This window comes from Candoia aspera, chromosome 5 (assembly GCF_035149785.1).
Source record: "Candoia aspera isolate rCanAsp1 chromosome 5, rCanAsp1.hap2, whole genome shotgun sequence".
Classification (NCBI taxonomy): Eukaryota; Metazoa; Chordata; class Lepidosauria; order Squamata; family Boidae; genus Candoia; species Candoia aspera.
The window spans coordinates 105,709,370-105,720,823 of NC_086157.1; the positions used below are offsets into that span (position 1 = coordinate 105,709,370).

Here is an 11,454-nt window from a genome sequence, read left to right on the forward strand (position 1 = left end):
CGGATATTGGCAATTTGGTCCCTAGTTCCTCTGCCTTTTCTAAACCCAGCTTGTACATCTGGCAATTCTCGCTCCATGAATTGCGGAGGTTTACCTTGCAGGATCTTGAGCATTACCTTACTGGCATGTGAAATGAGTGCCACTGTTCGATAGTTTGAACATTCTTTAGTGTTTCCCTTTTTTGGTATGGGGATATAAGTTGATTTTTTCCAATCTGATGGCCATTCTTGTGTTTTCCACATTTGCTGGCATATAGCATGCATTACCTTGACAGCATCATCTTGCAAGAATCTTGCCCTGAACCTCACTGAAAGGGAACCAGAGGAACTGTGGCATGAAATCAAAGTTGTTAGGGATGAATGTGAAAAGAGACTGCCAAAGACCAAGAAGCAGAAGAAAGCGAGCTGGATATCAGAACAAACAGTGGATGCTGCCAAGAAGAGAAGGGAAGTCAAAGCCAAGGTGGACAAAGATCTCAGGAAGGAACAAAGAATTTCAGAGAACTGTTGGAAGAGAAAAGAAGTATTATAACACCTGTACAGCCATTGATGGTGAAAACAAGGAACGTTTTCCAAGAGATCTACAAAGTCAGGAGATTCCAATTTCAAATTGGTATATTAAAGAATGCCAGTGGAGAGAAAGTAGCTGATTCCAAGAAGATCAAACAGAAACTCTATACAATTACAGGGACGGGTCTATACCTAGGCAACGTAGGGAGTCGCCTGGGGTGCCAAAATTGAAAAGGCTTCCAAAATACACAGTGTGAGTATAACGTCTGATAATCTTTCCTTGTCACGTTAGAACTTTTTCTTTCTACACTTTTCTAAAACACCCACAAAGTTGGTCAAGTGGTAGTGAACAGCACACTACTGTTTTGTGGATTTTGTTATTAGAGCATTTTAGTCTGGGCTGCCTGTTGATTTAATATCTTTAGCTGTTTTTATGGCGTTTTTAGTCTTGTTTGCCACCCAGAGTCCACTGGAGTTGGGCAGCCAATAAATTTAAATTAAAGAAAGAAAGAAAACCAGGCATTGCAAGTTACGAAAAATAAATTATTATTACAGCTGCGGGTTAAACCGCTGAGCTGTCGATCGGAAGGTCGGCGGTTCGAAACCGCGCGGCGGGGTGAGCTCCCGTTGCTCGTCCCAGCTTCTGCACACCAAGCAGTTCGAAAACATGCAAATGTGAGTAGATTAATTGGTACCGCTTCGGCGGGAAGGTAACGGCGTTCCGTGAGTCATGCTGGCCACATGACCCGGAAGTGTCCTATGGACAACGCCGGCTCCAAGGCTTTGAAACGGAGATGAGCACCGCCCCCTAGAGTCGGACACGACTGGACTTTACGTCAAGGGAAACCTTTACCTTTACTTATGGATTTCAGGAGGCTGATAATATTACCGAAACAAGACAAAAGTCTTGTCAATTTAGTTTTGGGTATTTTGGATATTTGAATACTAATTTCCTTGTGCTGGTTAATGACCGCAGTAAGGACTACTCAATAAATATAATTTCCCAGAACTGTTGCCGTATGACAACAACAGCTGCTGATGTAATTAAAATTATTTATTCTGATTCACAGTACATAGGGTGAAAATGTCAGAAAAAAATTGTCCGGGGCTGAAAATCATAAGCGTAAAGCTCAAAAACTTGAATAAGAAGCAAGAGGGTGCCTTTTTGAAATTCCTAAAAAATTCAGAAGATGAACCAAATCATATGGGGCACCAGAATATGACTTTGCCTGAGACACCAAAAAGTCTAGAGCCAGCCCTGACAATGGGGATGTCAATGCCCCAAAAGTCTTAAAAGACATTCCTTATTTACAAAACCCTCTTACTCGAAGACAAAGTTACATCAGCAGCCTGGTCATTACCAAGTTGAACGTCTGCAGGAGTTGAATGGAACATGTACAGAAATATGGCAAGCAACAGAAAAGGTCTCAGTAGAAGTTCTAACCAAATTATGACAGCAAATCTGGAGAACATCATAGTGGACAACAGATTGGAAGAGATCAATCTACATACCAATACTGAAAAAAGGAGAACCCACTGATTGTGCAAACTATCACACAAGTCTTAATTTCACATTCTAGGAAAATAATGCTTAGAATCATCAACACAGATTAGAGCTATACATGGAAAGGGAGATGCCAGATGTTCAAAGTAGTTCTAGAAAAAGCCAAGGAATAAAAGACATTATTGCTGATGCATGCTAGATAATTGAAAAAGGCAAAGAATGCCAAAAAGAAGTCAACGAGACCTCATTGGCTAAAGAAAGGCCTTCAGTTGTGTTATGTCAAGCTGTGGAATGTCCTTAGGAAAATGGGAATCCCAGAACATCTGATTGTCCTCATGCAAAACCTATATGTAGGATACGAACTCACAGTCCAGATGGAACATAATGAAACAGACTGACTCCAAGTCAGCAAAGGATTGGGCAAGACTGTATAGTCTCTATTTATTCAAACTATATGCTGAATATATATTGAGAAAGGATGGATTGGAAGAAGATGGCCATTATTTTAAAAGTAGAGGAAATTGCACTAGGCTGATGACATTACTCTGATAGTTGAAAATCCAAATGATCTCTTTTTTTCAAGAAGCACAATAAAAATGGGACTAAGATAAAATATAAAGATCAAACTAATGACACAGGTACAGCAACCAGCTGTACATGAATTTCTTTCTGTATTTATTAGACTCATATGGCTGCCCAATTTGCAGCCATTAAATGGTGGATACTTCTGCCTTTTAGAGTACAGAAACCAGCAGTCAAAAAATATGCTGCAGGCTAGCACTTGGTTGGGTAGCAATGAAGACCTTGGAAAACATGCAGATATCATGACGTACAGTATCAGTAAGTCAGAGGTTAGAATTGTGCAGATAATAGTTTTCCTTTTGAAATCCTATGGATGCCAGAGTTGAATTTTGAAGAAGTAGGACCAAAAGAGTATTGATGCTTTTGATGCTGGAGAAGTCTCTTGCGAATAACATGGGTAGCCAGGAAAGAAAAAAGGATCACAGAACAAATCAGTCCAGGATTCTCACGTGAAGCACAAATGATCAGGCTCAAACTAGCACATTCTACGCACGTTATGTGAAGTCCCAGCTATCTTAAGCAGTCCATAATGCTGGGAAAAGTAGAAGGAAAGAGGATGACCAGCAGCAAGGTGGATGGACTTGATTACAGCAGTAAGGAGTGTACCACTGAGGCCCCTAAAAGGCCAGATTAAGGATAGATCATCTTGGAGAGACTTACCTATGTGATTGCTAAGAGTTGGCACCAATTTGATGGCACTTAATTAGTCAAAATAGAGATTGTAAGCAAGAAGCATGGATTTGTGTTACATACACTTTGTATGATTAAACCTATAAAATCCTACTTCAATATATGGGACATGGGATTCCTCCAAGGGCTCCATCGCAAATCCTTACCTGGGATTACCTTGCCTTACCCACTGCAAGGTGATGTGGGTCCTCCCTTAAAGATCAGTGGGTAAGATAACATCCAATAAAACTACTTCCTTTTCTCTCATTTAAGAGTGATTGTAATCTTGGATCATAGAACTAGGGGGATCTTCTTATGTAGCAAAGAGCATTCTACAGTAATCTCTCTGTTTAGCACATTGCAGACAGTGAGATAGCTATTCAAGGCACATTCTGGGCAATTAAATACCTTTTGCCCGCTGAGTACTACACTCTCAAGAGGGTTTCTTTTGCCTGGCGTAATATTCCACATTTCCCAAAACAGTGGCGGGATTCACACAGCTTGCTCAGCCCAAATTAAATAAACCATGTTATGCTGTATGTGTACTGTAGTGTCTTCAGCCAAGATAGCCAAGTGGCAGGACGAAACTGAAGTGGGTCTTCCCCAAAGGGAAGCTTTTTGTAGCAATGGGGCGGGAAGGGTAGGGGATGTTCCATGTTAGAAATGGCACAGGGCTTAAATTCAAAATCTGTGCTTCAGACTTGAAAGCATTATCATCTTGCATTTATTTTAAGTTGTTCTACGTATTCAATGTCTCAGGGCTAAGTTGTCAGCATAGTAATCGTGACACCTAAGAGTGATTGTCTTTCTAACTCTGAATAAAAGATGTTATATTTAGCAGCTACAATAGAAAAAATGATCTGTTAAAAGGTTAGTCTTTCTTAAAGAAGGTTACAGGAATGCTAAAATGTGCACATTACGCCACAAAATGACGTAGTTTGGTATTTAACTCTTTCTCTTTGTTTAGCAGCTCGGTGCTGTGCTTCCTGTAAGCTTCAAATTGCATCCGGAGGTCAGCATGGGCTTGTTTGGCCCCATCGAGGCGGAACTTCAGATCTCGAACTCGGAGGTTACTGTCCACCATCGCAGCTTCAGTCTTGAACCGTAGTTCTGCTGTCTGCCTGGCTTTCTCAATATCCCCTACCTTCTTCTCTAGTTGAAGGATCTCCCGTTGTTTTTCCTGCAGCACCTTGCCTCTCTCCATTGCCAGGTTCAACAGCTCCTCTTTCTCCTTTCTTAGGACCTGCAGCTTAGCTTGCAGACTGCCATCAGCTTCTCTTAGCTGTTTCTCCGCTCGTTCCAGTTGCTCAGTGACATGCCTGTGCTTTTTCTCTAGAGTTTCCAGTTGACTTTTCAGGGAGGCCATTTCCTTGGTATGTGCTGTGGTTTGTTGTCTCTGTGCTTCCAGAAGTTCTTTCTCTTGTTCTTGGGCAGAACGGCAGTCCTGTTGATAATTCTCCTTTAAGGCCTCCATTTCCATAGAAAGCTTCTTGAACTCAGAAGAGAGCTGGGCCAGCTCTGCCTCCTTTTCTTTCAAAGGCTGGTTGAAGAGGCTGTCATTCTCTTGCCGCAGGCGCCTGTTTTCTTCTCTCAGCTGCTTATTCTGCCGTTTGTGCTCATCTTTGAAGTGGATCATGTCTTCGTGGTTGGCAGCCAAGTCCATAAAGCGCTGTTCCAGCAGCTGGACACGCCGTGTCTGATTCTCCAGCCTTAAGGCGTCTCCCCTTCTCATCTCCTCCAGTTCTGTGTTGATCTGTTCCAGTGCCTTGCAGCGCAACAGTTGATCATCAGCTCTCTTCTTTAGGATGCAGATCAGCTGAGACTGTTCATTGAGGCGTGAATGCAACAATGCCTTCTCTCCCTTCTCCCCATCAGAAAGACCCTGGAGTTTCTCCAAGTGGTCAAAAGGTTCTCCCATGCTCCATTCTAGTTCTCCTTCCACCTCTTGGGATATTTTGTGGGGAAAAGACATCTCTGTATCCTTCCTGTCCTGAGGCATATCAAGGAACAGTTTTTATTGCTGTTCCGAACTCAGCTTCCCCAGTAGTTTCCTTCATGTGAACATTCAAAAATTCTGAACTGCCCTTCAGGTGTTCTGTGGGCCAAAATGGCAGTTGGTGGAAAGATTCCAAGAATCCTGTCATTCCACAAGCTAAGAAGGCCTGGGCTTTCTAGAACTAGCACAGTTTTCTCCTGTCTCTTGATCTAATTTTGCATTGCAGATGAAAAACCACCAGTTTGTGCTCAACAAAGGAGATGTCAATCTGTCCAGGAACAAAAGAGACAACATGAAATCAATCTGTATGTAGTAGATTTTGAATTGGTATCAGTCAATTCACAATAAACAATACCCCAAGAACAGGTTCATCTTTTCAACTGGTGCCTTCCCAAATCTTCTTGAAGAGAAACAAGAACATACTTTGCAAGAGTTCAAGAGATGCTTTTGATAGCTTCCTAAATCCGTTTATTCAAAGAGACGAGAGAAAACAGAAGATGAACCCGCTTCCTTGATTCCTTTTATTTTAAAAGCCGCTTTGCCTCCATTTCAAGATGTCCCTATTTCAGTATTCTGGGATTTCTATTCAATATACTGTATAAAACAGCTCTTGAAGGATTACCAAATTCCATAAATATTTACTGAGAAACAAGGACTACTTGACTTGGTGGGATTTCTCTCTACTTTGTGAGCACTGAGAAGCTTTGGAAGTAGGGAAAATTATTGCAGCTTTCTTCATAGATGTTTTGCAACTTCCTCATCTAGCTTAGTCCAAACACCCCGCTTAGCTTTCAAGCTTTGCAAAGATGCCACCTGTTGAGCTCTACTCTGGATGAATATTAAGGTCTAATGGGGGGGGGGGACCTTCATGGAAACAATGTGTTGTCTAATTTTGATTTTAAAAAATAAGGGGGAGGTAAGCTACAGATAAATTTCATTATGCAGCTTCTTTTCTTTCTTAGTAAATATTTAACATTTTTTCTTCTGATAAAACCTAATATGTACTAGACTTCCTTATTCAGGAACCCGAGATGAATCAATTCAATAAACATATATTATAATGAGGTTGGGGGGGTTGTTAGATAAGTCTTTGCCCTTTGCCATGGTTGTTCTTTAATCAAAGGAGCTTAGTTACAAATATTTCAAGGTAAAACAGTGTAGTGGTTGAAAACCAAAAATGGGTGAAGTTACATACTGTTCTTCCCTAGAATCAGTATAATAAAGGTTTACATTAGGAAACACTCCAGCATGTTAAGTAGATACAGTATCCCACCTATATGCAACGAAAGAAGGGATCTGGTTCAGTAATAGAGTAGATGGAGCTGATAAAAGGAAGCACAGAGGAAAAAGAAAGTTCACGATTCCTTCACTCTCACAAAGACATTTGAAGGACATTTAATACTCTCATAATAATAAGACTTGTACATGAGAACAATGAACATTAATACAAACTCATCTGATTTTGTATGCTGCTGCATTTTTGCCATCGTGTGAATTACAGCTCCTGGATTTGGTCATTCTTACACATTTCCATTTTATTTAAAGAATTGTTAAAAAGAAAGGTTCCATATGATCAGTTAAACTCTTTCCTTACCATGTCTTTATTCTCTGACTCTTGAACTGACACTCCTCTTGAGTTTGCATCTCCCTGGCAACCTAGGCTGGAAACAGACTGGCTGTTCCTTTTTGGATTTGAGACTTTGTCTTGCCTTTTAGAAAACAAAAACCCCAAAGAAAAAAATGGAAGTTTTGGCTATCCCTGCATGCAACAGACGTTTATTTCCCTTTGAAGGGAAGCTTGAAAACAACTAAATCTTATCTCTACAGCACCAGATTGTAACTCTTGAAGGCTACTGCTGACCCGAGGGTTAACTAAGAAAGTAATAAGGGTATCTTAAGCGTGAAAAATAAAGCTAGCAAAAAAAAATAACCTTCCTGTTAATTGAGGACAGGAATGCCTTATAATTTAAATGGCTGAAAGTGTACTGCTGTCTATATCTACTTAAAAGCCAGTCCTGGTGTGATCAATGGATCTTATTGATCATCAGATACTAAGAATGCAACCTATAAGGGTGTATGTAGGATGAGGTTCCATTGAGTTCTGTGGAATATTACCCAAGGGAACAACTGCAAGATTACAGCATCTTTTGATACACTGGGACAGCAATTGGCAAAATTCACTAATTTATAATCTTTAAAGGAGTAATAGGAAAATGCAAAGGGCCAGGGGTTGTTCTGATTTTGTTTCTTCCAGTTGCTGGGAAATATGAATGGGAAGAGCCAGTTTGGTCTAGTGGTTAAGGTGCTGGGCTAGAAACCAGGAGTCTGTGAGTTCTAGTCCCACCTTAGGCATGAAAGCCAGCTGGGTGACCTTGGGCCAGTCACTCCCTCTCAGCCCAAGAGCCAATCAGGCGTGGTGGGAGAGTTCTAGTCCCGCCTTAGGCACGAAAGCCAGCTGGGTGACCTTGGGCCAGTCACTCCCTCTCAGCCCAACCCATGTCAGAGGGTTGCTGTTGTGGGGAAAATAGGAGGAGGAAGGCGTATTAGGTATGCTCGCCGCCTTGAGTTATTTATAAAAATAATAAAGGCAGGATAAAAATAAAGTTACTGCCATAATGTATGGTTATGGGCATCTTTGGAGCAACTAGTTGGACACTAAGGAAATGATGGTCAACCATAGACCAGGCCTTCCCCAACATGGGTCATCCCTAAACCTGAGGAACTTAAGTCCCAAAATTCCCTAACCAGCATGGCTATTGCTGAGAATTGAGAATTGGTCCATGCATCTGGGGATTGTCTACATAAGAGAAGGCTGAGATAGATCCTTGGCTTGATGTTGTAGGGCTGTAATGTTCATTGTCGAAAGACTCAGCAAAAGCAGGCTTTGATATACTGTTATCTTCCGTAACGCTGAGAAAGAATTTCCTCACTGGAAGCCAATTTTGCAGCATAGCATGCTGGCTTTGGCAATGAGTTCAAGAACCAGTCCTGCCCCTTATCAGAAGCAGTGGGCTTCTCTGTCCACCGAAAGTAAAAGAATCAAAGCAGATGATTTCCTGATCAGAAGGTAAAGACTGCTCCCATCTGTAATTCTTCTCCCAGGCTGCTAGTTTGATGCCATTTGCCTTATACATACAACTGGGACAGGGCCATCCCCAGGGGCAGGTCAAAAAAAGTCAGGATGATGTCTTCAATCATGCAGTTTCAGCCACCATCTAACTTTTTTAAAAATCACCCTTTTGGATGCTTCTGAACTGGGAGAATGAGAAGTAACACTTGAGGTGGCCAAATTTGGTAAGTTTCTGCTCCCTCTCTATATTGCAGTCGTGTGGCTAATTTTAAGCATTGGCTGAAGGTTGGACAGAAAGGCAGCCTGGCTTTGGGTCATTATAATGAAAAATCCTTCCAAAACTGAAAATAAGAATTTATGTTGGAAATGTGAAGAACAAGAAGGGACATTTTATCATGTTCGGTGGATGTGTAAAAAAGCTAGAAAATTCTGGATTCAGAAACATGCACTGATTCAGAGGATGTTAAAGATTAATATACAGCTGAAACCAGAGGTTTTTCTTTTGGGATTGATGGACAAACAGTTGGAAAAAGGTTATGGAACTTTGTTTTTGTACATGGTAACTGCAGCAAGGGGACGTGGTGGGGCTGCGGGTTAAACCGCTGAGCTTGCCGATCAGAAGGTCGGCGGTTCGAATCCGCGTGACGGGGTGAGCTCCCGTTGCTAGTCCCAGCTCCTGCCAACCTAGCAGTTCAAAAACATGCAAATGTGAGTAGATTAATAGGTACTGCTTCGGCGGGCAGGTAACAGCATTCCGTGTAGTCATGCCGGCCACATGACCACGGAAGAAGTGTCTACGGACAACGCCGGCTCTTCGGCTTTGAAATGGAGATGAGCACCGCCCCCTAGAGTTGGACACGACTGGACTTTACGTCAAGGGAAACCTTTACCTTTACTAACTGCAGCAAGATTATTTTATGCACAAAGATAGAAAGATTCGGCATTACCCCAACAGGAATGGTTGGTGAAAATGAGGGAACTTGCTGAGATGGCTAAACTGACTTCTTTCATCAGAGAAAAGACAATATCTACATTTATTGCTGACTGGAAACCTCTTACAGATTTTTTTGTGTGAAGCAGAAAAAAATGAACTTGTGATTTATGGTTTTGATGATTAGACAGGATAGATTATAGAAAGAAGAGAGTTATGTTGTAAACATACAGCAAGAAGTAAACTTATAATTGTACTTATGACTGGTGTAAAGAAGATCGGAAGCTACTTTTTATATCTTTTTTTTTCTATTTTTCTTTTTCTTTCTTGCACTTTTAGCTTTCTCTTTGATTTCTTTCTTTTACTTTTATTTTTTCACTTTATATTAGTTTGTATTACTTTTTATCTTCGTTTTAAAAAATGCTTTAATAAAAATTTATACAAAAAAAAGTCAAAACTGAAAATAAGAAAGCAACATGCATATTCATTTGGAAATTGGACACTTCCTAATTTGAACACAAAAATAGATTTAATAGACTTTTTCATTCATAAACAACATACTACTTTGGTTTTACATTTAAATGTTTCATTACATACATTTTTTTGAGTAAAAGTGTCCTGCTTAAGTCAACTGGTAGCATAGAGTATATACAACAAAACTTGATATTACTGATTACTAACACATTGAGAAAAAATGATTACCTCCCCACACCCATATATGGTAAGTGCATATACATCCATACATATGAGTGATTGTAGTTTTGTCAACCATGAACACACAATTTAGTAAAACAATTTATGAAGTCATTTTTGAACAAAATAAATACACTCTAACTACAGAGGGGAGTTTCTTCCAGTGCTGCACAGGAAATAACTCAGGCTAAGTGAGAGCACCCCAGGCTGGAGTTACTATAGGTAACACCTCAGGATACACCCTTCTGATGAAAGAACAGTTCCATATATCACCCTGTGCCTCCCTATTATCTCTAACATGTACTAATTTAATGCATGCTAATATTATGCTGGAGCCTCGTGTGGCGCAGGGTGTTGGCGGCAATACTGCAACCGAAAATCTCCCCACGACCCAAGTTTGATCCCAGCAGAAGTCGGATTCTCTCTTGGGTAGCTGGCTCAGGTTGACTCAGCCTTCCATCCTTCTGAGCTCGGTGAAATGAGCACCCAGCTGACTGGGGAAGGTGACAACTGGGGAAGGCAATGGCAAAGCACCCCGCTTTAGCCTGCCAAGAAAACGTCGCGAAAGCAGCGTCCCCCCAAAGGGTCAGACATGACTCGGTGCTTGCACAGGGGACCTTTCACCTCACAATATTATGCTGTGTTTTTCGTACCTGTCATAGGTGGTAGCTAACAAAGTGCAGGAATATTGAACTTTCAGTAATGTCTAGTTGCCCCTGTTCACAGAAACACTCAAGCCACTAGCCCAATCTCTATCTCCTGACCCATGTGTCGCACAACCACACTGAGTCAAATGAGACTATACTTTGCAGTCAGAATCCCTGCCTTCCATATTTCAAGCATGGACCAGAACAACAGAATAAATACATACACATAAAATGCAGAGTCACAGTATCCTAACAATGAAATAAAAACCTGTCTAACAATTAACATGTGCAGAGTTTAAATCTTTGGATCAATGGTACATCTTCTCTGATGGCAAAATACTGCACAAAACATAACTTTTATTTATTTCTCAGTATCCAGGCTAGAAAGTAAGTAAGAAGTGAGTGATGTTTCAGTCACCCAAATAAGATGAGAAGAGAGGGCTATTTAGAAAACATCTTGATAAAGCACATGGCTTAAGAGCACAAGGTCTACTGATTCAACTGTCCAAGAACCACAATGATGGTCATCAGAAAGATAAATACTAAACTCAATAGATGGGAACAAAGAAAAAGTGCCTTGATTGTCTTTTTTAGAGCACTATTTGCCTGACAAAAAGGCTTGCCCTCAAAACGTATTTTGTTACGAAATGTACAGCTTTCTTGTTTTCCATCTGCCCAGAATAACACTGGCAGGTTGTTACCTCATATGGAATTTTCCTGTATTTTCTCTCTAGCACTGCAGATGGTAAAGCAGCTAATGAGTGTGTTCGTCTATGTGTAGGAGTTGCTAAATTATAAAGATACTTAGTTGGTTTAAGTGAGCAATTTATTCTAGCCAGGCGTAAGAGCTTAG

The 11,454-nt window shown here is 40.9% G+C and overlaps 1 protein-coding gene across 1 annotated transcript; it reads right to left on the bottom strand.

Moving 5' to 3' along the window:
• Positions 1–4,157: 4,157 nt before the first annotated feature.
• CCDC89 (coiled-coil domain containing 89) lies at positions 4,158–5,314 on the bottom strand. Its single transcript, XM_063304485.1, has one exon. The coding sequence runs from the start codon at positions 5,261–5,263 to the stop codon at positions 4,181–4,183; it is 1,083 nt and encodes a 360-aa protein (XP_063160555.1). The 5' UTR covers positions 5,264–5,314; the 3' UTR covers positions 4,158–4,180.
• Positions 5,315–11,454: the final 6,140 nt, after the last annotated feature.

Excerpts from the sequence above, each read along its gene's own strand:
- CCDC89 (XM_063304485.1), bottom strand. The coding sequence starts at position 5,263 with ATGCCTCAGGACAGGAAGGATACAGAGATGTCTTTTCCCCACAAAATA.